Source organism: Bombina bombina, chromosome 2, assembly GCF_027579735.1.
Source record: "Bombina bombina isolate aBomBom1 chromosome 2, aBomBom1.pri, whole genome shotgun sequence".
Classification (NCBI taxonomy): domain Eukaryota; kingdom Metazoa; phylum Chordata; class Amphibia; order Anura; family Bombinatoridae; genus Bombina; species Bombina bombina.
The window spans coordinates 893,835,525-893,863,307 of record NC_069500.1 but is presented as its reverse complement, the minus strand read 5'-3'; the positions used below and the strand labels follow the sequence as shown (position 1 = coordinate 893,863,307).

The window sequence follows — 27,783 nt, the reverse complement described above, 5'->3', positions numbered from 1 at the left end:
AACCTGTCAGTGAAAACTTTCAAGAGGGCACTACTTAAGTCTGAGCGGAAAATTTTGTAAAAAGTTGTCGGGAAACCATCAGGCCCCGGGGCTTTATTGCTTTGTGTATGTTTGATAGCCGTTGAGAATTCTACTAGTGTAAAAGGGGAGTTAAGTTCCTTTTTAGCTGATGAGGAAAGAGAGGGGAGGTTGAGTTTTTTTAGAAAAAAGGTTACAGATTGGATCGTGGATTCTGTTTCTGACATAGAGGGCTTAAGATTATACAATTCCGAATAATATTCAGCAAACGTTTCCCCTATGTCTTTGGGTGAAGTGACTACAGTTTTTCCCCTTGTCAATGTTAAGATTCTGGCTGCAGCAGTTCTACCACGAAGCTTACATGCCAATAAGGTGGATGCTTTATTTCCCTGGTAATGTTAACCAAAGTGTACATTAAACCGTTGAGTTTACAAATAAGAATTAGATATCTACCATGATCATCTATTTCTCTGTGTATAAGCTCAAAGTGTATAAATTTGTGAATAATAATTGCTACTCCTCTTGTCTTTTCTGTAAAAGACGAGAGATGAACAATAGGATGATCTGAGGATCTATATGGATCTTGGCATGAGTACAGCCAATGTGTCTCTTGTAAGAAGACTATATGTGCTCTTAAAGACTTCATGGAGTTAGTTAAGAGGCTCCGTTTAGTAGGTGAATTAGGCCTTTAGTATTTAGAGTAGCGAATGTGATGATATTCGGGGTTTCGGCCATTGTATGAAATTGGGATGTGTATATGGGGGAGGATGGGTATGGGGGAAAGGGAAGAGGATGAGGGTTCTGAGATATGGAAAGGGAGGTGAATGGATAGTACCTACCCCACCTGGATATGTTTCAACCGCAGCAGCTTATATAAAAGTATTTCAGACAGATTATGCTGAGAAGGAAAGAAACAGTGTGTTATAAAATTGTGAAACAATAACAATAATATCAGTAAGGTGTGAAACTATAAAACGTTATACTGATTACTATCAAGACAACTTAACCATTGGATAGATATTATCAAAATAAGTCAGTATAAATTAGATGGTAGAACAGGTAGCTTAGTTCGCCACCAATGGAAGAGATTTGCCTAACGAAAGGAACGATCTCTCCGGTCCCTGAAATATGGGACAATACAAACAGTATTGAAGTGATAAGGGGGGGGGGGGGTATATGTTCCAACCAAATAACAATACAGTAGAAGCGACATGTCAGAGGGGGAGATGAACTAAGTAGAACTATTTTTGGATTGTGTGGGGCACGTATGCCTACTATGTATTAGATAAATTAAATCTTCCCTGCCGGGAATTGGGCTATAGATTATCATATATGTTTCAATCACTCAGGGTAATGGCAACATGTGTCTATAAAAAGTTAGGATCGAGTGGTTGAACAGAGGGTATGAGCCACAGTGATTAAACTATAAGATATATCTATAGGATTAAGTGGCAGAATAGTTAACTATATTTAAGTTATGGTTACAACTCTTGCAGGCCCATTTATCAAGCTCCGTACAGAGCTTGAAGGGCCGTGTTGCTGGTGAGTCTTCAGACTCGCCAGAAACACAACTTATGAAGCAGCGGTCACAAAGACTGCTGCTCCATAACCCTGTCCGCCTGCTCTGAGCAGGCGGACAGGAATCGCCGGAAATCAACCCGATCGAATACGATCAGGTTGATTGACACCTCCCTGCTGGCGGCCGATTGGCGGTGAGTCAGCAGGGGGCGGCGTTGCACCAGCAGCTCTTGTGAGCTGCTGGTGCAATGTTAAATGTGGAGAGCGTATTGCTCTCCGCATTTAGCGAGGTCTTGCGGACCTGATCCGCAGTGTCGGATCAGGTCCGCAAGCCCTTTGATAAATGGGCCTGTAAGTCTCTAAGATGATAGAGCCGATTGAAATTGAGTAGAATATCTTAGGATGGTTTATTTAGGAATATTTCAATTCTCCAACTTCTCAACATGTCCAATTATAGTATAACGGTATATGTCTAAGTCAAGGGAGGCTGAAGTTCAGCTAACTCAGGGATTGATAATGTGGACGCTGAGGAGATAGACTAGTCATTGCGGCGTGAATGACCTGGACAATAAATCAAGAAACATGGGAGTGATAATGTAGAGATAACTAGTTATGGGTAGGTCAAATGAATCCTATGTCTGTGATGGCTAAATAGTGGCTAAGACAGTTAAGCCTAACATTTCAATATAGGCTGTACAATTGGGGCTGAAGCCCTAAAAAATATTTGCATACCTGTATCACCATGGACTTATCCGAAAGAAGGATTATTCTCACCAGGAGTAACAACAAACTGAAACTAATCATATTATCTCATATTGGAAAGCAGGGTATTTATCGAATAAATATGACCCAAAGTCAAATATAACATTGTTACAAAACTATGTGTCAGAAGAATTCCTAACGTCAATTAGATGTTCTCTGTGGTAGGGGATCCCATTCTGGGGCTGTAGGATGGAGCTTGGAAGTCGGCAGAGATTTTATATGTTGATCAATAGAGGAGGTAAATCCCCAGTCCTTGAGGAGTTGCCGACCCTCTTGTGGAGTGATGATAGTGCGGGTGTCTCCATTTCTTGTCACAATTAGTTTGGTGGGGTATCCCCAGCGGTACCGGGTGTTTTCAGCTCTCAGAGTCTGTGTAATAGATCTGAAGGTACGTTGCTTTTGCAGAGTGAAACTGGATATGTCAGGAAAGACAGCCACTTGATGGAATTTAGATGGAAGTTGTGGTTTATTGGTCATTTCTCTGAGTATATGTTCTTTATGAGTAAAGAAATGTACTCTAACAAGTACATCTCTGGGTTTATCTTGTGGTACTGACCGGGGTCTAGCAACTCTATGGACTCTATCCAAAATGAGACCAGGAGGGTCCAGAGAAGGCAGTAGGAGATTGCAGAGTTCAAGTACAAAGGCATCTAATTCAGAAGGACCTATATCCTCAGGAATTCCTATGAACCACAGGTTATTTCACCTGGATCTATCCTCCATATCGGCCAGTTTAAGCTCTAAGTCTGATATTTGGAAAGATAAATTTTGGGAATAAGACAACAGATTTGCATAGTCTACAGCCAAGTCTTCATGCTTGCGCTCCAGTGTCTCAGTACGTTCTCCTAGAGCAGCTATATCCCTACGTAGTTCGGCTGTGGAGCCTTTAATTTCTTTAGTTATAGTGTCCTGTAGTTTACTCATACGTCTGGATAAGACCTCTACAGCACCAGAAGATAAGTTGTCATCTTTAGGTGATTGGGAATCCAAGCTGCTTTCGGAGTAGCTCAACTCCATTAACGCATTAGAGTCTCTGGTAGACTAGCCTTTTAATAAAGGTTGATCTTTAAAGTGATCTGCAACCGTCTTTTTAGGCTGTTGTGACAGCTTTGGTTTACGCTTAGTAGCTTGAGACATACTATGTAAACAATAGGGGAATCACAAACAATTACAGAGAACAGGAAGTATTATGATAACCTCCTTAATATAGAAATACGTGGAGATCACAAAAATAGTAAAAGCATATACAAAGCCCCCCTAGTGTCAGGTGGAGTTTACACCATCATGCTGAGTTAGTCTGGCCTAGGAAAAAAAAAAAGACCAATGATTGATAAAAGTCCTGAGGATGAGTGTGTCACATAAATTAGGATCCAAGATCCGGACTGCTAAAGTTCTGAAACCTTAATGCCTGGGTCTGTGGATGTGAATGACTAAAAGTGGTCAACAGAAATAAATATTTGCAGCTTAAAATAGATGAGAATCGTCAGGAGAGCAGGGGATTTGTTTCCTTAGACTGTTATGTATTAAATAAGCAGGCCAAGTTGATGGTTTTACAACTGCAGTCAGGGGTCAAACAAGTTTTCTTTACAGGCTTGTTAAGACAATGCAATCCCTCTCTCTCTATGAGACCCTTTTACATGGGTTCCAGCAATCTCCCAGACTATATGCGGTCTTATTATAAGAAGTGCGCAACAAGTATGGCGATATTTCGCGCCTCTTACTCACAAGTCTTGAAGGTGGGAGGATGGATTGCGGCCTCTTAGTGTTGATGTTCACTTCTCCTCTATTTATTCAAGGCCTTTTGGAGCTCGTGTAGTTAGAGCGAGTGGATCGTTAAGCTCCGGAGCCCCCCTGAGCAGGCAAACCTGGATCCCAAATTAGTGTAGGTAGCCCAGATCCTCAGCTTTTCAACCGCAGCTAATGTCCGGTTAGCAAACACTCCGGAGCGGATCCCCGACCCTCCGGAGCGCAGTGCCAGGTGCTAGGTTCAGTATTTAGGCTGCGGGTAAATGCGTCTGCTCCCTTGCTTGAAGATATGGCCTCAACGATATGTGTACAGTTCCGGGTGTTTTAATACTGGTGCAAGGTATGCCACAGAAAAACTTTAATAACATGCTAGAAACATTTTTGCTGATGAAAGTATATTGCAGAAATGATTATATTTCAAATTTAAATGCACCCATGCAAATTTCATTTTTGACCTTACTATCCCTTTAATTTTAATGTGGTAGAAAACAACAGATATATTAGGTTATATCATAATAAATATCAAAACTGTGCTAATTTATTTGGTCTTTTAACGTTTCCTTGCTGCTCTTTAATACATATGATTGAAAATGTAAGTACATTAAGATGTTACTTTAAAAGAGCTTCAAATATACTAAGAACAAGTGTATTAAAAATATTAGGTGCAACTCCTTAAAGGGACAGTCAACACCAGAATTGTTGCTGTTTTAAAAGATAGATAATCCCTTAATTACCAATTCCCTAGTTTTGCATAACCAACACAGTTATAATTATACACGTTTTACCTCTGTAATCAACTTGTATCTAAGCCTTAGCAGACTTCCCCCTTATTTCAGTTCTTTTGACAGACTTGCATTTAAGCCAATCAGAACTGTCTCCATGGTAAATGCACGTGCATGAGCTCAATGTTATCTATATGAAACACATGCTCTCTAGTGGTGAAAAACTATCAAAATGCATTTAGATTAGAGGTGGCCTTCAAGGTCTAAGAAATTAGCATATGAACCTCCTAGGTTTAGCTTTCAACTAAAAATACCAAGAGAACAAAGCAAAATTGGTGATAAAAGTAAATTGGAAAGTTGTTTAAAATTACATGCCCCGTTTTCCGGTGGAGGAGGAGCTACACAGTTGCAGCTGAGCTCGTTTCTCCAGTCTCCTGGACTTTGGCGGTACTTTCTTCACGCCAGCCCCTGGTTAGGGGCCCTCCTCAGGACAGTTACAAGATCCACTCCGGACCCATAGACAGTGGCACACCATCCCACTGTCAGATCCTCGTTGGCTAAGCTACCTGGTTCTTAAAATTTACCCCTCAAACTACCGTAGCTAATCGCAAGTTAAGAAGGCTTCTTTTGTATCAAGTAGCGCCACTGCTTGGAACTACTTCCTCCACTAACAAGCCCAATTCCCCCTGCTGCCCTCCCCTTACACCTCAACGGAACTTAGACGCTGGTTTCTCCTCTCTTGACCACCCCCTCCCTCTGCACCCACCAGCTCAGATTCCCAAGCAACAAGGCTAATTCTTCAAACTACCTGGTTGCGGCTGCCCTCCTTCCCGGTCCTGTCGGCTGGGACCTGTCCTGCTCCCTCCCCCACCGGTGCTGCGCGGGGGGGAGCTGAACCCGGCTTGGAAGTGAGGACCGGAAGTGCAGCTTGTCTCTACGCTCCACAGCCGCCCGACGCGGTGCTGCCCACTCCCCCCCCCACCGGTGCTGCGTGGGGGGAGTTGAGCGCAGTCCTTGACAGGAAGCTGGATCAGAAGTGCCTGGTGGGGAAACGCTCTGCTCGTTATCTACGGGACCGGCTGCAGGCTGGATTCGCAGGAGGGGGTGAGTTCTCTAGCCAGGCTGGATCATACAATGTCTATGGGACTGATCGCTTAGTGCAGCAGGGGATTAGACACCTGGGGAGGAAATATTTTGATGTACGTGTCTCCATAAACTATACGGGGCTAGCAGTGGCCTGAATTTGTAAAGCGGGTAAAGAAAGTTTAATCAAGGCTCTATCAGACCTTTTATGAATTTCACACTTTAACCTGAAGAGCCTTGTAACTCTTAACTCAGTCTAACAAGATTAATTTACCCCAGTTCACGAAAAGACGCTCCCCTGACATTGGTAAAAGCTAAACCTTGCACAGTGGGTGTTTTGAATCAGATGTGTGCAATATCCACGTCATAATCACACTGCCAAACTGCACACTTTTTATTATACATATCTGAGGAATCTTTTCGTGGGTTGGAAACAGAAGAAGGCATCATGGAGCCCTGGATGACTTCTGCTTTCTGATTACTGGCTGGACTCTTAATAGTTAACCGCAGAAACAGCTACTGCATATATAACTGTGACTATTCTTGATTATGTGTCCTACCTGAGCACCACTAATACTTCCTAAAAAATATTTAAAGCTGCATGCTGAGTGCCTAGTAGAGACGGCGGCAGTTTTGTTTTTGACTCTGTATATTGTAATAAGCCATGCTTCAATTCCAATGTTTTATACATCTAGGATATAATTTCTAAACTAGGCATAAGATTGCAGGCTGAGTTATCAGCTACAGTAAGAGTAAACAAAATTCCTTTCCCAATAGGGAGGGAGGGGGATAGAAGGGGAAAGATAAAAGATATAACACAGAAAAATCAATCTGTTGCAAGTACATAGTATCTACTTTCCTTGTGCTAAATAGCATTAAAACCCTGAAAGACAATTGCTAAAAACCAGCCTAGGTATAGCATAACTTAACTTATGCTGGAGTATATAAGTTAAGTACAGAGCACCTATTGTCCTTCTTTAACCTGAACTGAAACAGATAAACTACATAAGTACTGTGTTAACCTATACTTATTCCAGGGGATTACACTGTGATTCTGTTAAAATTTATTATTGACCCACGGATATTCTATATGTATACATAATCTAATATATTTTGAAAATATAGGAACCTATAGATATAACCTTGGCTGAGTACAAGGAACTATAAACAATTATTATCTCATTCTGTATAGTTTTGCTCAGTAGAGGGGAAAAGGCTTAAAATTGCTATTTAATTTTTATTCTCCACCCTCTTCTTTACGTCATTCAAACATATATAAATAAGAAGAGGAAGGAGATTGCCATTTTAGATACTGGGTCTACAGACTCTCTGAGGGATTTTCTATAGAGGGAGAGAGGAAACAGAAAAAAAGGGAAAAATCCGCAACAAATAGAATTGCATAATCACAATAGGTGGGATAAAAGCTCACCAAAAATTGCTTTAGTCTCTAAAAAAGTATGTAGTTCATAACTTTTATAAAATATACTACATGTGCTAGAAACAACATTATACAAGTAGAATCACCAACTCTAGTCTTTATATTTCCTCTTCTCTTTTTTACTCTGATCCCCAATCCTCCAGATTAAGAGATAACTCCGACAAAGGGGCTGACTACAATTGAGAATTAAATTCTTGCTTAGGTACTGGGGATTTCGAAGGAAACGCTCCTTGTTAACACCAAAATTTTTTTTTTTTTCTCTCACTCTCCACTATAAACTAATACACAAATTAATCCCGCTTTTCTCTTATTCGTTTTTTTTTTTTTTGATTGGCACATATTACAACCTTCTCAATTTTTTCACTCACCAACGGGCCTAGTGCCCCTCGCACCGTTGGGCTCCAGTAGCCCCTAGACACTCCCCTCACTTCCCACTCTCCCCCCACTGGTATAACACGCACTACCTTCCCCCGCACACAATCCATCACCCCCAATTCACTCCCTTCCCCCCCCCTTTTTTTTTTTTTTTTTTTTTTCTCCCCCCCTCCCCTGTGTGGCACTTAATTTTTCACTTACACTACGTGGTACATGGATAAATTCCTTTCTAACTCCCCTAAAAACCCTTCCCCAAACATGACAGGAAGACATAAAGACAGGAAACTTAAGGGTGTGCTGGATTCAGCCACTGAACAAATAAACCCTAGTAATATGACAATATTACCAGAAAATCTTAATATGCAGGCATTGGTGTCTAATATCACGGAGGCTCTCGCCCCCAAATTTGAATTACTTAAAACTGATATTAAGCTAGATATTTCCTCTTTAACCCAAGAAGTGAGGCAGTTCTCGGGAAGACTGCAAGAAGCAGAACAGAGGGTCTCAGACCTAGAAGACCAAGCAACTATACATAGCACCAAAATAGAGACCTCAGCTAAAATAATACAAAAATTGTTAGACAGGGTCGAGGATCTCGAAAACCGTTCTAGACGGAACAACTTGAGAATAATAGGCCTTCCTGAAAATAAAAAATTTGAAAACCTTGATACCTTTATCTCTCATACACTTACTAGAGCTTTAAAAATCCCTTCTACACATCCACCTATCATAGTAGAAAGAGCCCACAGAATGGGACCTCTACGCCCTGACAGTTACATTAGCAGGAGACCGCGACCTATAATCGCTAGATTACTGAACTACAAAGATAAAGATCTCCTCCTGCAGTATTTTCGGAAAAATCAACCAATCACAATAGAAGACAGTAGAATTCTGATTTTTCAGGATTTTGCGGCAGATACAGCCTTAAAGAGAAGAGAGTTGGCCCCAATTTGTTCTAAGTTTATTCATCAAGGGTGTAGGGCGGCCCTTATTTATCCCTCAAAACTGAAGGTAGTAATAAATGGGACAACGCACATTACAGATGATCTTCAAATGGCGGAGAATCTTCTTAAGACACTAGATACACAAATATAGCTTACAAACTAGCAGCTTAGGTAGGCAGAGTATGATGAAAGTGATTATAAACCACGGGGAACTGGACCCCTCTTACCCCCTTTATTTCCTCCCCCCTTTCCCATTTTTTGGGTCTGGGGGTTTTGTGTTTTTTTTTTTTCTCTCTCTTTTCCTCTTCTTCTCCTCTTTCCGCCCGGTTTTCTCGTCCCTCCTCACTCCACCAATGCTACTTACTCCTCTCCTCTATATATAGAGAAATATGACGTATAATCCCGATAATTTTAAAATTGTATCATGGAATGTTGGAGGAATTTCCTCCCCCATCAAACGTAAAGCAATCTTATCACATTTGCGGAAGGTTCAGACGGATATTGGCCTAATACAGGAAACTCATTTAGGTTTAGAGGAGTCATTAAAATTAAAATCATCCTGGGTAAAAGAAGTCTATGTAGCACCGAGTCAAGGGAAGAAAAGGGGAGTTGCAATACTTATAGGCAAAAAAATCCAAGCAGAGATTCTGTACTCTGAGGCCGATCCCGGGGGGAGATATGTAGTAGTCAAAGTAAAAATAGGCCAGACAAAATATACAATTTGTAATGTCTATGGCCCGAATAAAACTGACCCGGAATTCTGGGACTTATTACAAACTAAACTTCTTTCCTGTGTGGAAGGCCATTTAATTTTGGGGGGGGACTTTAATATGGCCCCCCAATGCCCTATAGATAGACTCAGAAAAGACTCTAAGCTTCTGAAACAGAAGAAGGATAATCTTGATTTTAAATTGGTCAAAAAGATTAAATGAATTCTTTCCCTGCGAGATATTTGGAGATATCAGAATCCTGACACACAAGATTTTACTTGCCTATCTAAGGCTCATAAAACTTTGTCCAGGATCGACTTATTCTTGATTAGTGATCACTTGAGTTCCTTAAAGATTAAATCTCAGATAATACCAATTTTTCTATCGGACCACGGGCCTATCTCCCTTGAATTTAACCTGGCACAATCTAAACCAAAGACCCTCCGATTTTTCTTTCCTTATTTTCTTTTTACCGACTTGAAGTTTAAACAGTGGCTCAGGAATCGATTCACGGAATATGCGCAATTTAATACCAACTATGTGGATTGCGCAGATATCTTCTGGGAAACTGCTAAGGCAGTCCTCAGAGGAGAAATCACAGCATATTCCATCATTCAAAATAAAAAAAAAAAAGCAAGGGAAAAGGAAGTCTATAATTCTTTGGTTAACGCCTACAACACTTATTTATTAGAAAGAACTCCTCTAAACTGGGCAAAGTACATACGAACTAAAGCTGCGAGAGATACCTTTTTTCTAGCTCAGGAAACATATAACGAGATTAGATTGCAAGCTAAACTACATAAATTTGGTAATAAGTCTGGTAAAATGTTATCTAAACTAATTAAAAGTGAGAACAAAAAATCCAATATTGATAAAATCCAACATAATGAGAAATCTCTCTAGCTCTGATGAAATCACAAACTTGTTTCACCAATACTACCAACAACTTTATACTAATACAGACTTTGACATAGACAAAGCGGCCGAATTCTACAGTAATATTATCTTCCCTAGGATTACCTCCGAGGAGGCCGCTAGACTTAACGCCCCCATTACGCGGGAAGAAATTGGAAAAATAATCTCTAAACTTCCCTTGAACAAGGCAGCTGGACCGGATGGATTACCCAATGAGCTCTATAAAATCTTATCATCGGAGATAGTTTCTTACTTAGCTAACCTTTATAATGATATCTTTATTTTCCATAAACAACCCACGTCTTCTTTCGCGTCCTCTCTAACTACTTTGATTTTAAAAGAGGGGAAGGACCCTACATGTAAGGAGTCCTATAGACCAATTGCATTGTTAAACTCAGACTATAAAATACTCTCCTCCATTTTAGCAACTAGGCTTCAGCCCATTCTATCTACAGTAATCCATCCGGACCAGGCTGGTTTTCTTAATAATCGTAACTCGTCTGCAAAGATTAGGGAATTACTGGTGACTATGGAATATGTTCAGGGAGAGACCCCACAGGGGGCGGGGGGAGAGGACTCTCCTGACCTGGCCATTTTGTCAATTGATGCGGAAAAAGCTTTTGACTTGGTAGTTCATAAACATCTAATTCTTTCATTAGCAAGGTTCGGGATTGAAGAGAATTTCCCTGAATTTGTGGAGAGCCTCTACAGTCACTCTTCCACAAGACTGATTATTAATGATGATATCTCCCCACCAATTGCATTAAGAAGGGGCACTCGTCAGGGCTGTCCTCTCTCCCCGCTCCTTTTCGACTTAGCCATAGAGCCCTTAGCAATTAGAATTAGGAACTCACTGGAGGGCATAAAAATTAGGAGGCATGAAATGAAAGTCGGATTATATGCGGATGACCTACTTATATATATATCTAATACAGCGCAAAATATTCCAAAACTCTTGCAAATTACTGACCATTTTGGGGTATTCTCAGGATACAAAGTAAATGCGATAAAATCGGAACTAATGTGGCTCAGGAAAAATAAGACTAGCGAGACAGACTTACCCTTTAGAGTAGTAAAAGACTCACTGAAATACTTGGGAATCAAAATACCAATTAATTTAAAAGATCTATATAAGATGAACATAACTCCAATGTTAAGTTTTATCAAAAAAAGGCTTAAGGCCTGGCAAAATTTACCACTTTCAATATCCGGCCGTTCAGCCTTAGTTAAAATGATCCTGCTCCCAAAATTGCTTTATATTTTACAGAATGTCCCTTTAATTTTATTTGAGAGAGACATACGTTCAATGAATTCATCAATCGGGCAATTCGTATGGCAGGGGAAGAGGCCTAAAATAGCCCTCTCTAAACTAATGGTGCCAAGGGAATTGGGAGGACTGGCACTTCCGAACTTAAGACTTTATAATCTTTGTTTCTTGGCCCGCATAATAGCGGACTGGTTTTCTACCAAGAACTATGTCTTAAATAATGACCTTGAATTTAATATATGTGACCCATACTCTCCAATGGCTCTGGCACATACGAGCCCTAAAGATCTCCCCAGAAATATAAAGGAGCTTAAATCTATTTCAAACCCGATTAAAGCTTGGTTCAAAATATCCAAATCTCTCTCTATATGCCCTATGGTGTCAAAACATCTTCCTCTAACTAGAAACCCGAACTTCCAACCAGGACTGGACTCAGTTATCTTTAATAGATGGTATAACATGGGGCTGGACAGAGTCATTTACTTCATCAATCAGGAGAGAAAATGTGTTAAATCTTTTGAGGAGTTGCGGCTTGAATTTAATCTATTAAATAAAGATTTCTATGCATATTTACAGATAAGACACTATATTACAGACCTTATACACAAGATTGGATGGAACTGGTCCTTGGGAAGCTTAGAAACCTGGTTAACAATAACTAAAAATTCCTCCATGTCTATTGCCCCATGTTATTACTCATTGAACCTTACCAAAGCCACTCCGATACTGGAGAAGCTGGCCGGGTCCTGGGACATTTTAATCCCACACAGTAATATCGACTCGAAAACTATCCAATTGTCAATTAATAAAGTAACAAAAACAACATCCTCCTCCAATTGGCGAGATGCTCATTTAAAACTCTTGCATAGGGCATATTTCACCCCGGAAAGAGGCCTCAGAGTCCGTAATCATCAATTTAATAAATGCCCCAAATGTTCTTATTTTGCTGCTGACATAATTCACATGTTCTGGCAATGTCCTAGAGTGAGTAATGTTTGGAGCAAGCTGGAATACTGGCTTAAAAGTAAACTTAAAATTGAACAAATATCTTTCTCCTTGTTCCAGATTGTATTCTGTCTAAAATCTGGAAAAGGGGCGACAGTCTAATGAGAAACTAGTTAATCTAGCTATCTTAGCCACCAGATATCTGCTTTGCCAGAAATGGAAGATGAGGTCGGTACCAACTATTGTTGAAATCAGGGATCATCTAAAGAAACAATGTGTTTTAGAACAGAAAAATATTAACATAGATAATGAACCCGATGTAAAGAAATTTTTTGACAAATGGGCACCACTTATTAAGATTTTCCCTGAAAGAGAAATCGATTACTTAATCTCTCCATTTAAGAACTCGGAGTTAATATTGTTGGGTATTTGGTGATTTGGGGAGGTTATGAGAGATCCTGGACTTTCTTTTTCTTTAATTTTTTTTTTTTTTTTTTTCTTTCTTTTTCTCTTTTCTTTAATTTTTTATAAATAAAACACTCCAACAATGAGTAATAAGAAGATAGGCAGATGGCTTAGGTTTTATCAATTGAGCATATGATGGGTAATATGCAATTTTGGTTGATAATCATTATTTTCTCTCTATTGATTTTCTTTTTTCCTGTTGTTTGTTTATGAACTCTAAAATTGTGGCTTCTTGTTTCCATGGAACTTGTACTCATTGTTGGACATAAATAAATGGTTTAAAAAAAAAAAAAAAAAAAAAAATGACATGCCCTATTTGAAACATGAAAGTTTTTTTGGACTTGACTGTCCCTTTAAGGGTACGACGCTGGTCGTTATGCTGTTAAGGACCAGCAACGTACCCTGTATGTCGTTGCAGTCCTGGGCTTCTCTCTGTTGCGATCTTGCTAAAAATAGCGAGATCGCACTATTTCTGCATGCCCCATGAGTGGGGCACTGCAGAAATAGATTTGCAGAGTTGTTGATGCATAAAGGGCCACTCTGTGGCCCTCTCTGCATCGGACAGCGGTGGTGCCGATCGTTGGTGGGTGGCAGCCACAGCTGGTGCACGTTCCGGATCCTTCACGTGTCTGACGTGAGCGTGCAAGCGGGTGGGCATGGGAGCGCACGCGCGTATGTGCGCGTGCGATCATCAATCCACCAACAAAGGAGGGAGCCAAAGGAGAGAGAGGAGAAAAGGATTTTTTTTTGGATACGGAAGGGGGATAGGGTATTGAGGGGGGGAAGCTACACTACAGAAAATGCTTTTTTTTTATTTATTTTTATAAAACGGGGCAAATCTTTTGTAAACTGGGTACTGGCAGATGGGGTATCCTACACCTCAGAAAAAATATATATACATTTTTTTTAAAAACAAACAAAACCAAAATACCTTTATTTTTATACTGGCAGACTTTCTGCCAGTACTTAAGATGGCGGTGACAATTGTGAGGTGTGGGGGGGAGAGCTATTTAAGAGGGGTCAGGGAGGGATCAGGGGGTGGAATGTGTCAGGAGGGAGGCTGATCTCCACACTAAAGCTAAAATTAACCCTACAAGCTACCTAATGAATCCCTTCACTGCTGGGCATAATACAAGTGTGTTGCGCAGCAGCAATTAGCGGACTTCTAATTACCAAAAATCAATGACAAAGCCATATATGTCTGCTATTTCTGAACAAAGGGGATCCCAGAGAAGCATTTACAAGCATTTTGCCATAATAGCACAAGCTGTTTGTAACTAATGAACATGTAAACATTGGTCCAGTGAGTCGTGTGCAGTGAGGTCAGAGGCTAGTGAGGCACTGACTATTACGCCCGAGAAGCAAATATATGAATCCAAATAATTTCTTTCTCACTTTCTCTCTCTCACACTTCTCTCTCTCGCTCTCACATCTCTATCACACACCTCTCTCTCTCTCTCTCCCACACACTTCTCTCTCTCACACACACACTTCTCTCTCACACACACGTCTCTCTCTCACACACACTTCTCGCTCTCTCACACACCTCTCTCTCACACACACACACACCTATCTCTCACACACCTCTCTATCTCTCTTACACACACCTCTCTATCTCTCTCACACACACTTCTCTCTCTCACACACTTCTCTCTCTCTCACACACACACACACCTCTCTCTCACACACACACTTCTCTTTCACACACACTTATCTCTCTCTATCTCTCTCACACACACTTCTCTCTCTCACACACACTTCTCTCTCTCACACACACCTCTCTCTCTCACATACACTTCTCTCTTTCACACACACTTATCTCTATCTCTCACACACACACTTCTCTCTCTCTCACACTTCTCTCTCTCACACACCTCTCTCTCACACCACACACCTCTCTCTCACACACACTTATCTCTCTCACACACAATTCTCTCTCTCTCTCCCTCACACACACACACTTCTCTCTCTCTCACACACACTTCTCTCTCTCTCTCACACACACACTTCTCTTTCTCACACAAACACTTCTCTCTCTCTCACACGCACACACACACCTCTCTCTCACACACACACACCTCTCTCTCTCTCACACACACACACGTCTCTCTCACACACACACTTCTCTCTCACACACACTTCTCTCTCTCTCATCATACATAACAGTTATGACTTACACACCAGTTCCAGTATTACCCCTTGGCTTGTCTTCAAGTTCACTGTCACACAAGTCAGGCGTTTTTTTTTAGTCAGTCAGTACTCTACTTAAGACAGTTTTTACCCTAACAGTATGGAGTGTAACGGTCCATTCCTCAGGCAGGGGCCAGCTGGTTTAGCTGAGTGAGATGTCCTCCGGCTCTACTTCTATCTCTGAAAGTTGAAGAGGCTACCACGCTGCTCACTGCTCAGGTCAGGAGTCAGACAACAGGAGTGTCAGTCATCTCAGTCTCACTCTGTTCCCGCCAGTGGTCCTCGCTTTGCGCATGCGCAGCAGGGAGTCAAACAACTCCGGTCAGTAGGGTCTCCTCCAGAACATACATGACTTGATTGGCTCCCAGCAAAATAAGAGGCCTCATTAGAGATGCCTCTAAGTTTTTCGAGTCCACAAAGAGCCCTCTTTTTCAGCAGCGCTGTGGCTACAAATCACCACCGGGTGGCGCAGCAGAGCGGCTAGTGATATAAATATATGCAATATATTGTGCAATAGAGAGCCGATTCCGCTGCCTCTATTGAGGTGATTTTTTTTATTTTTTTAATAAAAATTTATTTTTAATTTCAAGATGCTCCAAATGGCCTCCTATGAGTGCACATCATTTCTAAATTTAGGACAAAATTTAGAAACTATTTAGCATCAGTGTTTTTTGGTGGTTGTAGATGTGTATTTTGGGGGTCAAAGTTAGAAAAAGTGTGTTTTTTTCCATTTTTTATAAAAAAATTATAGTAGATTATAAGATATTATGAAAATAATGGTATCTTTAGAAAGTCCATTTAGTGGAGAGAAAAAAAACGTATATAATATGTGTGGGTACAGTAAATGAGTAAGAGAAAAATTACAGTTAAACACAAACACTGCAGAAATATAAAAATAGCCCTGGGTCAAAAAAGAGAGAGAAAACGCTTCAAAACTGCACAAAAATATTAAGAACACAACATCATTATCTTTCACGTAGTCGTGTAGTGTACTCTGGTACACATACAATAGTTATATGCATTTTATGTTTTTTTTCTGATTATATCCTTTGTGTGTGTGGGGAGAAATAAATATTTTCTATTTTTCTTCGCCCCTTTGTGGACTGTGACTTACTACTGGAGCCCAGTCCCACTAGACTTCCGGGTTCTTTTGTTTTTCTATACACTGACACTCTCAAGGGAGGGATGTGTTAACATGACGAATGCGCACACTGGCCAATTGCAAGGCATTCTGGGAAAGGAGGTGATGTCGCAAAAGGCAGAAGCTTAGAGTAGCCATTTTGAGTGGCCATTAGCGACTGAAAGAAAGGGAGAAGCTGATACGAATCGTAGGCAATTAAAGCAAGCAGGGATCGGCATATCTTACGCGTTGGTGTTGTATTTTTTTTGTTTTCAGCGTCTCTTTTTATTTCTAATAAGTTTCCCGGATCTCTCCGGTCTTGGGTCTGGTTGCTCCCCCGCGGGATTCGCTTCGCCACGGCAGGAGAGCGGGGCGCCCGGCGGGGCGGGGGGGACATTGTGACATTCACCAGCGGAGAAGACACCAGCGGGGCCCGCCACAGGAAAAGAAGAAGGCGGAAAAGAGGAAGACCCCGAGCTGAGAGCAAGAGGAAGATGGAGGTGGAGAGAGGGGAACCAAGCAAAGGTATAGAAACACGACCATACCAGTGTGCGTGTCGTAATTATTTGTCTTATCTCAGCCCCTAGAAAGACACAAAATTATCTCTTCTGCCCTGTAGAAAAAACGAAATGTTCAAAAAGTATGCCTTATAAATGTCTTACAATATTCACTTCCTTAGTTCATTACATATATTCAATTAGATATGTAGACGACGTTTCTATTTTGACACTAAAATATAACCAATTAGATGCTATGGGGGCTGCAACACAATGTGCATCAATGCTTTGCAGTACTTGTATACAAGTGGTTAAACATCAATATATTGTGGTCTCAGGGTAAAACTGGTTATGTGAAATTCTGAAGCCAAGGACCTGCAGCTCTAACTCTTGATTTTATTATGAGATATATGCATGTACAGTATACTCTTACTTAGCTCCTAAAATATTTGCATATAGCTTTTCAATTGCTGGTTCCTGAGATTTTATATTTTCCAACACTGGGGTAATAGATAAGGTGCAAAATGTGAGTTGCTATGTTACAAGATTGAAATGGAACTGCACTGTTATTACTCTTTATAAATGGAAGAATAGTAATCCTATGTGATCACACCCACAAGATTGTTTCTGCTTACACATATTCATTCATACAGATATTCAGAAACAGATATGGTTATAAACCTTCACAACTATCAAGGTTTATTTTGTGAGCCCTAATCCAATCAAGGCTTCTGCTATTGCTTTGGATTATATTAATTTAAAGGGATATTAAACACTTTGAGATGGTAATATAAAATGATAAATTGTATATATAAAACAGCTCTGCAATATACTTTCATTATTTATTTTGTCCTCTTTGCCTGTAATTCCATTCTGAAATTGTGAGCTTTTCAGTTCCTGTTAGAAATGGAAGTGCAGAACACTGTTACATCCAGCACAACCATTGGCTGCACACTCTAGTGACCTATTTATAGCTGTCTCTAATTGGCCACAGCAGAGAAGATAACACAAGTTACAACATGGCAGCTCCCAGTGTTTTGTAGACACTAAAACTTTACACTTATTTTGTTACTTTTTAAACAACTAATGAAACTTTAAAAAATACATCATGTTACTCATGGACTAATCTTTTCTTTGAATGCATCATTCTATCTAGCATGTATTTAGTGTTTAATGTCCCTTTAAACCTGTGTTTTGTTTTTATTTTGTGTTTTTCTTTTTTTTTTTTATGAAAAATTATCGTTTTTATTTTGATTTATTCTTTTTTTCTTTTTTTTTTTTGCACTAACTATTTTAAGGACTTTAAAGTTTTGTTCAAAGTCTAAGAGTCAAACCACAAAGATTTATAAATAAATTTCGGTCAAATAGAGCATGCAATTTTAAGCAACTTTCTAATTGACTCCTTTTTATCAATTTTTCTTTGTTCTCTTGCTATCTTTATTTCAAAAGCAGGAATGTAAGCTAAGTAGCAGGCACATTTTTGGTCCAGCACCCTGGATAGCGCTTGCTGGTTGGGTACATTTAGTCGCCAATCAGCAAGCGCAACTCAGGTGCTGAACTGAAAATGGGCCGACTCCAAAGCTTACATTCCTGCTTTTTCTGTCTTTTTTTTTTTTTTAATGCAGCTTGGGAACCACATTTCTCAGCATTCTGCTGACTTTTGTAAGATGGTCTGTCTGAAACCTGGTACAGCAACAGTGTGCACATCTGCTTAGTCTGTTGTACTGCATGGGAGTGGTTGTTAGCTCAGCACTGACTGTGGATTTTAAGGAGCTTTTAAACGCTCAGCAGGCATGCGGCTGCAACATGACTATGACTGACTGTACCTATCTGAGTGGGAATGACAGATTTAGGTTGACCAATTAATTATACATGTGAATAATTCACCACGCCACTGTCATATTGTGTGATTGGGGATATAAGGATAGATGAGTAGCTGTAAGGGAATCTGTGGGTTGTGTGTCAGTAACCTCTAACAGTCCGTGTGGCATTTTACTCTGAGTGAAAGTTCTTTGGGTAGACTACTTTGTGAGTTACCTCTTCTAAGTGACATCTGTGTGTGAGGGATTCGGAAGAGCATTAGAGCTTATGTCTGTAACTGGTGGTACAACACAGAGTTTAGTGGTGTGGCCTGAATGTGAGTTTCTGCTCCTTTTGAAGAACCATCCCTTGCACCTCTGCAATTTTTTTTTTTTGTAAGGAACCTTTGCATGCTACTTGTGATTATTCTTCATGCAACTGATCATAAATGATACGGTAACTCTGGAAATATGTAGAAAGTATTTTTAATCCATTACAGTTCACTTCATAATACACTGGGTAACATTTAAAATTGCTAACTTTGTAGATTTTTAGATGACAAAAAATATATTCTTAATTATCCCACACCTCGCTGTACATGTAATCATTATCTGCTAGATGAATGTGTATCTAATTACTTTTGTTTCTTGCAATCAAAAGGTTAAATCCGTGATTTGAGATACATAGTTACTATTTTTTTTTTCTGTGCATCAGACATAACATTGGTTAACCTTTGTGTGTGAGCTGATTATATATCTTTTAAAGATTTTTTTTTTTTTATGTATAATGAATACTGTTTGTGCAAGTGGTGTGTGTTTTTTTTTTTTTTTTTTTTTTTTTTTTTTGTCTGTTTTCCCCTAGGAATCGGCTTGCATCATCTGTTTCAGTAGTGTGCTGTAGTCTGCGCTGGCTTTAATAAATGAAAAGCATATTTTTCTTTGTTACAATATCCATATTAAACACAACTATCCAATATATTATGTATGTTCTATAAAATCTCCACATATAGAGTTTGTCAAGCCGAATAGGCTGATTATTGTACATGCGTGGTGTCTCTGTTTAAATGTGACTGTGTTGGTACTTGGACAATCCTTGGAGTCATTTTCCCTAGAATGTTTGTCTAAATGTTATGTATTCTGCATATATCTGTTCTCAATATTTCTGCTGTCTCCTAAAAGTATAGTAAAATTAGTCCGCTTCTGACATAGCATCTTTATAGTATATAAAACTTCATTAGCAGTAATAAGGCATGTGCATTCTGCAGCATCAATAGCTGCGGAAGTAGGTTGCGACTTGTGGATTTCATCTATTTTCAGAAACTGATTTATGCTTGTGGAAGATCGCCACAGTAAGATCTGTGCAAATCTAGGTCTTAGTGTGGTGATCTTTTAAAAGCATAAATCCGTCTCTGAAAATGGCTGAAACAAATTTTGCCAGTTGGTATGTCATAATATTCAAGGACAAGCATAGGTAAATCTATGAAGCCATAGGGCCACAACTCTTAAAGGGACAGTATACACTCATTTTCATATAAATGCATGTAATAGACACTACTATAAAGAATAAGATGCACAGATACTGATATAAAAATTCAGTATAAAATGGTTTAAAAATGTACTTAGAAGCTTTCAGTTTAGTTCTGTTGAAAAGGCAGTTGGAAAGCTCACTGCAAGTGGCAAATAAGACACTCCCCCCTCCCCCTTCTTTTGCATATGAAAAGACCCTTTACACAAACAGGAGCAAGCTAGAGAAGGTAGCTGACAGTATTCACATAAAACTTTGGGGCTTGGTTAGGAGTCTGAAAATCAGAGCAATGTTCTTTAAAAATAAGCAAAATTATACATTTAAAAAAACAACAACATTTATGGGCTTTATAAATAGATAATCTACAAAACATTTAGGCAAAGAAAAAATGAGTGTATAATGGGCCTTTAAGATGCTGTTATTAATCAAAATGCTGCAAAATTTCCCAAGGGCATTGTATGTTATTTCCCACCCCCTTATTTTAGTTTCTACTTAGGAGTTTCCTATGTATCATTAACATAGATACATAGTAATAGCATATCAGTAAATGATCATTTTTAATGCTGTCCTTTTTTAATATTTGTTTTTTTAGAGGGCGAAGTGAATGTTTTGGACGACATCTTAACGGAAGCTCCAGATCAGGATGATGAGCTATACAACCCTGAAAGCGAGCAAGATATGAACGAAAAGAAAGGTAAAATGCATTTATTTGATAAAATTACATTTTTAACATTTAACCCTTTAGTGACAGGGTGAAAGTGCCTACATCGGAACACCTGTTCCGATGTAGACAAATTGAAACTACGCGATCGTGCACACGATCGCAAGATTTCAATTATTGGATCGCATCTGGGGGGCGTCCCTACAACCCTAGGAACGCCCTCCAGACCGTGATCAAGTCCTAGAAGCACAGAAGGCTTCAGGACAGCCGTTTGTTATGGCGTTCTATTCCGTCATAACGGCTTTAAAGCCCAGTGTAATTATGACGGAATAGAACGGCATAACGGCGTTAAAAGGTTAAGGGCCCTGTGTAACAAACAACCAGATTGTAGTTTAAGCGACACCCCAATTTTTTTTCTCTCATGATTCAGATAGAGCACACAATTTCCAACAATGTTCGAATTTACTTATATTGTTGTTTTGTTTCCTTGGTATCCTTTGTTGAAAAACAGGGAAGTAAGCTCATGAGCGTGCATGTGTGTGCAGCACTATATGGTAGCAGTTTTGCAAGAATGTTATATGTTGGTAAGAGCACTAGAGGGCAGACATGTGGATGCTACCTACGCAGGTATCTGTCTGAATCATGAAAGAAACATTTTGGGTTTCATGTCCCTTTTTAAACTTTGGCATCTCAAAACGACAATAATAAAATTGTCTGATGTGTTAGATCATTTTAATTGTTTAGCCCTCTTTTTAAATATGGTATGATAAAATAAAAAAATCTTGCATCTAAAATATTTAGAACAATATAAAATCACAGCTTAAAAAAACAAAAAAAAAAGTATATGCATGTTCACATTTCATCCATTGCGTAAACTGTTTGCTTTTTGATATAGACATCAACAACTTTTGTATACTTTTTTCTCCTGTGTGTGTGTAAACTCTCAGACTCACAAATATTTGTGGTTTTCTATTTTATACGTTCGTCTTTGCAACTTTTGATGGAATAAATGATTTCTGTTTTCTCTAAAGGCTCTAAAAGAAAGAGTGACAGAACGGAGATGAGTGAACCAAAGAGGCAGAAACCGTCTATACATTCACCAAGGCAGAGATTGTCTGCTGGGGGCAGTAAGAGACCCATTAACACCAAAGGAAAGACCTCATCCGATTATAAAAGTGACGTTTTACAACGAAAACACCGCAGGCGATCTGAAGGTGATAGGAGAAGCCGCCCCGCTAGTAATACACGAGATGGTTTTAAAGGACATGATAAAGTAATCTCAAGAAGAAGAGAGTCAGATAGGCGACCCAAATCCGCCTCTCCTGATGTGGCATCTGAGGTAACTATTAATGAGTAATAACAGTAGAACTGTAACATTGCACAAAGTTGCTTTTTAAATTATTTTAGGAATCTTTAAAAGGATGGAAAGGTAACAAATTAAAGGGACAGTCAATACCAACATTTTTGTTGTTTAAAAAGATAGATAATCCCTTTATTACCTATTCACCAGTTTTGCATAACCAACAGTTATAATACATGTTTTACCTCTGCAAACTGCCCCCTTATTTAAAGGGACACTAAACCCCAAAAAATTATTTCATGATTCAGGTAGAGAATACAATTTTAAATAACTTTCCAAATTACTTATATTATCTAATTTGCTTCATTCTTTAGATATCCTTTGTTGAAGAAATAGCAATGCACATGGGTCAGCCAATCACACGAGGCATCTATGTGCACCTACCAATCAGCAGCTACTGAGCATATCTAGATATGCTTTTCAGCAAAGCATATCAAGAGAATGAAGCAAATTGGATAATAGAAGTCAATTCAAAAGTTGTTTAAAATTGCATGCTCTTTCTAAATCATGAGAAAAAAAATTTGGGTTTCATGTCCCTTTAAGTTCTTTTGACAGACTTGCATTTTAGCCAATCAGTGCTCGCTCCTAGGTAGCTTCAATTGCGTGAGCTCAATATTATCTATATGAAACGCATGAACTAATGCCCTCTAGTGGTGAAAAACTGTTAAAATGCATTCAGATTAGAGGTGGCCTTCAAGGTCTAAGAAATAAGCACATTAACCTCCTAGGTTTAACTTTCAACTATGAATACCAAGAGCACAAAGCAAAATTGGTGGTAAAAGTAAATCGGAAAGTTGTTTAAAATTACATTCCCTATTTGAATCATGAAAGTGTTTTTTTGGACTTGACTGTCCCTTTAAATGTGCATGGGTGCATTTCAATTTGAGATGTAAGCGTTTTTACAATATACTTCTGTTAGCAAAAATACTTAAAGTAAAGGTAAAGTTACGTTAGTCTCTATCCAGAATTCCATTTATGTGGTAAAAATAACATTAGTCCATGAATCATTTTTGTTAATTATTGCTTTTAAATCAAGCCATAATTTTTTTTTTTTTTTTACGGCAATTTACTAACCTTGTTTATTCAACACTTTTTTTTAATTAGTTTTTTTTTTTATTGCGGTCACGTTTTTAACTCGTCCGATTTTAAATTTAGGCCATTAGGCGGCCGTCGCTGCACGTCATTCTCCTACTCGTTAAGGAGCGCATGCGCAACTAATTTTCCTAGCATTCAACACCATGAGCGCTCCCGTGTTGCATACGCGTTCTATTTACAGGTCTGAATCCAATACGTCATCATCGTATAAATGATACAGACGAGCGCATCTTTTCACTTTGCAAGCAGCTGATTACAAGTAACTTCCTCACATGCTCACGATCGTGATTTTTAAACATAAACTATGGGCTAGATTTTTCAAAGTCATTCTCTTATAATCACGCTCAAAATAACGCATATGCACTGATCCCCATATTCAGTAAACTACTGTGCGCCTTTAATTGCGCAAATCTGAAAGACATCTGTTAGCCTTCGCCTAGGCGCACAGGTGCGCTCCCGACAGTGCTAATACAAATTGCTTACAGACGTAATTTTAGATGCAGACAAAGAAATACGACTTGTTTGGAATTCATCATTGCTTTATGCCGATAGGGTACTGAAATTTCGGCTTCAATTGCGTGTTGTATATTTCGCCATACAGACTGAGGCGAACACCATTATAATACATGCTTTTACATCTTGTGATGCAGTACTTTCTTCTTTTAAATAATTTTTCAAAGCTCAGCGACTAAAAGAGACTGTTTGTGCAAGAAATTTGCGCTTCCACAGGCGCATATAGGTACCAACAGAGAGATAATTAAAAAAAAATATAAAAAAAATATATATATATATATATATATATAATATTTATTTTTGTGATCTTAAATTATCAACATAAGGCAAAAACAGCACAAAAACATTATATAATATAAATATAAGCTAAATAGTTACCTATAATCAAAACATGGCGGCGTAAATATTTATAGGGATGTACTGTGATAAATAGGAAGTAAATGCTTTTGCTGACAGGCGAAATTTATCATTATTGCGTCCCAGCTCGCCTGCGCAAAGTAAGTCTATTTTTGTGATAAATTCAGGCGCATATGTGCGCTTCTCCGGAGGCAAACTAGGGCGCAGTTACGGGCGAAGCACATACAGAGTTCGCTTAGCCTTTGATAAATCTAGCCCTATTTCTCAAACTATAAATATTATTTACCGTTATACAAGTATTGTGTTTTGAATTTCAATACTATAATAAGGAATGGTTATTACATCGAATAGAAACACATTGTTTCATCTTGTTTGCTAAATAGTAACAGATACATAGATTTGACCATAAAATTCTAATATAAATTTTATTAATGGGTAATAGATCTAACACAACTTTATATCTGAATAGCCGCTATTATTTTTAAGCATAATAGTTTGTCTATAAATCTGGTATTTAGCGCATGCGCTGTTAAAAACTGCATCGGGAACGCGCTTTTGAGAGACATAGAGCGGGTGGGACCGCTCTATATGTCACTAACCTAAAACACGGAAATAGGGGTTAGGAGGAGTCGGCTGCAAAACTATATATCTCTATATCCTCTCTATCTCCTCTCTAGCTATGTAATAGAGAAATAAACTTAGCGATTTGTATTATATTAATATTAACAAATGCAGTGCTGTCTTCTGGAAGTAAAAACTTTACCTTCACTTTAAGTAAGTTACTGTATTTCTGCAGCATATGCACATATCCTGTGAGGGATCGTGCACCAATATTCAAACACCACACCTTTTCGGAGAGCTTGTGGGGGTGTGTATTGCCTTTGAAGATTTAATTTGTGTCAATCAAGCCACTGCTGAATCTGAGAAGGTGTGGTGTTTGAATAATGATGCTCGGGTCCTCACAGGAATAAATCTTTTATTAGAATCATTTTTGCTAGTGGAAGTATATAGCAAAAATGCCTTTATTTCAAATGAAAATGTACCTAGGCACATTTTCATTTGTGTCCTTTCTATCCCTTTTAAACTGTATTTCTGGAACAGTTGATTAAACATTCATTACTATTCACTATTTTTATTGGTTAATTATGACATAAGAACAGAAATGGATAAAATTTTGTAAGCAAATTCATTTTGGTGAGCCTACTAAAATGTTATTTTACTTTCCCCTTTGTTTCTACTATTGTTTTATTGTAATTGTGGTTTGTTGGTTTATGGAACTGTCACCTCAGCAATCTGAGCTGAGATTTCAGGATATTTTGAAGGGCAGTATGGTTAATGATTGTTCATTTTAAAGGGATATTCCAGCCAAAATTGGAAACCACATGGGTGCATTTCGGTACTGAATAGAAGCAATTTTGTCATATACACGCATTAGCAAAAATGCTTCTAATAAAAGCTATAGCCGTTTCAAAAGTGTATTTAAGTATGCAATGTGCACCAGCATTTTAAACACAGCACTTGCTTAGAGAGCCTAAAGTGCTGGTACCATCTGGTAATGACTCAATTTGTTCATTGCTGACATGATTCAAGCCCAAGTGATGATCTGAGCAGCTGCATTATTTAAAATGTGGGTACAGTGACAATATCTAGCTATGCTTCACATGCACGTGCAGAGAAAAATGTTAACAATAAAACAGTGATAACTTTTACTAGAAGCATTTTTGCTAACATATGTATATTGCAAATATGTTTCTATTCAAATATGTAATTCATCTATGGGCATTTAAATTGTGACTGGAATGTCCCTTTAAGTAAATAAGCATCTCATAGTCCAGAGCTCGACAAATTTGCTGAAAATCTAGCAACAGAAATTGAGTAGGTAAAATCAGGGTTTGTGAGGAGAAAAATAACCCAGGTCTAAGCCACTTTGTTAAAAATAAAAATGTGCAGTTTTATATAAGCAGTTGAATTATATTAGCTGTTTGCTGCAACTGCAGATTTTGCTCAAGGATGTCCCACCCTTCAAATCAATTAAAAAAAACTCCTGAGGAAAAGCTCAGCAGTCTCATCTGCACAGTTTTGTTTAGTAAATGTGAGGTATAAATTGTGTGGTACCTACACAAGCCTGCCACAAAAGTTCCATACCTACAGAAACATAACAAAATACATTGCCTACCAAATAAATAAATAAATAAATAATAATAAAAAAAAAATATATATTTTTTTTTTGTTTTAAAACATTCTGTCACTTAATGGATTTTTCACTTTTAAAACATTATTCAAATGTGTATCTGTGTTTTATTAAATTGTATGGCCAACTGTTTGGTTGGAGAGGGTGGATTTTAATGTGCTGCAGCAAAGGCTATGGTCCCAGTTGCTGTTAAATTTTGTTCTTCAAGCTGCTAAATATTAAATGTATTTTGATATTGCTCATTTAGGTTCATAATTGTATTTCAATTAGCTGCTTTTGCTATTTGAAACCACCACCCTTTGCTCTAAAGACTGTGTCCGTCTTCAGAAAAGCCAATATGCAAAGGTCTATACTAAGGTACTGTATACGCATTGCTCAGTACTAAGGTAAAAACAAGCTTTTTCAATTGCAAAAATATACCTAAAGGACCAGTGTCCAATACATTTAGTACAAAGCAGCTGGTATTACAAGTCACACATTAAGGGGAACAAATTACAACGTAGTGTCAGTCCCATTTAATGATGTGTGTACCATCACTAGTCTATGTTCATGTTTCAAATTAATCATTTTTATTTTTTGTATATGAATAAATTATTTGTGTTCAGGGGAAAATAATTGTATTTAGCTTATGAGGACATTAAATTCAAAACTATTTTTTTTTTTTGTGTGCTGTAAAACCTTGTGCTTGTCCTACACTCCCTAGAGAGGCTTGAAGTCCTTCTGTAGCCTTCATAATCAACTAGTCCTAATTGGCCATAACCAAGGGAGGTATGAGCATGTGTAGCTGGTTCAGACAGTTTTGTAGCATGCTTGGACAACAGAATTTGCAATTTTAATTAATCTATGGGGAATTACATTTCTTTCATGTAATTGACAAGAGTCCATGAGCTAGTAACGTATGGGATATACAATCCTACCAGGAGGGGCAAAGTTTCCCAAACCTCAAAATGCCTATAAACACACCCCACACCCACAATTCAGTTTTTACAAACTTTGGCTCCTATGGAGGTGGTGAAGTAAGTTTGTGCTTAGATTCTACATTGATATGCGCTTCTCAGCATTTTGAAGCCAGATTCCTCTCAGAATACAGTGAAGGGAGTATCGCCTATTGAATGCAATGGATTTCTTCACGGGAGATCTATTTCATAGGTTCTCTGTTATCGGTCGTAGAGATTCATCTCCTACCTCCCTTTTCAGATCGACGATATACTCTCATATTCCATTACCACTACTGTTAGCCAAACCAGTACTGAAACGGTTATCTGCTATATGTGGATCTTTTTGTTAAGTATGTTTTCATTACTTAAGACACTCTCAGCTATGGTTTGGCACTATATGTATTAATATAAAGTTCTAAATATATGTATTGTACTTATATTTGCCATGAGTCGGGTTTATGTATATTTCCTTTTGCAGACTGTCAGTTTCAAATTTGGGAAAAGCATTTTTCTTTTACAAGATACGATGAGTCCACGGATTTCATCCTTGTGGGATATCGCCTCCTGGTCAGCAGGAGGAGGCAAAGAGCTCCCTTCCCTCCCAACCCAGTCATTCTCTTTGCCTGTGT

General features: G+C 38.6%; 1 protein-coding gene across 3 annotated transcripts in view; it reads left to right on the top strand.

Annotated features, from left to right (window-relative positions):
• Positions 1–16,354: 16,354 nt before the first annotated feature.
• YTHDC1 (YTH N6-methyladenosine RNA binding protein C1) overlaps positions 16,355–27,783 on the top strand; it is a 145,178-nt gene continuing 133,749 nt past the window's right edge. For all 3 annotated transcript variants that reach the window (XM_053703262.1, XM_053703261.1, XM_053703260.1), the window contains exons 1-3: positions 16,355–16,743; positions 20,632–20,733; positions 21,732–22,039. In XM_053703262.1, coding sequence (XP_053559237.1) covers positions 16,713–16,743; positions 20,632–20,733; positions 21,732–22,039 — 441 coding nt within the window. In that variant the 5' untranslated portion in view covers positions 16,355–16,712. The remainder of the gene's footprint in view (positions 16,744–20,631; positions 20,734–21,731; positions 22,040–27,783) is intronic.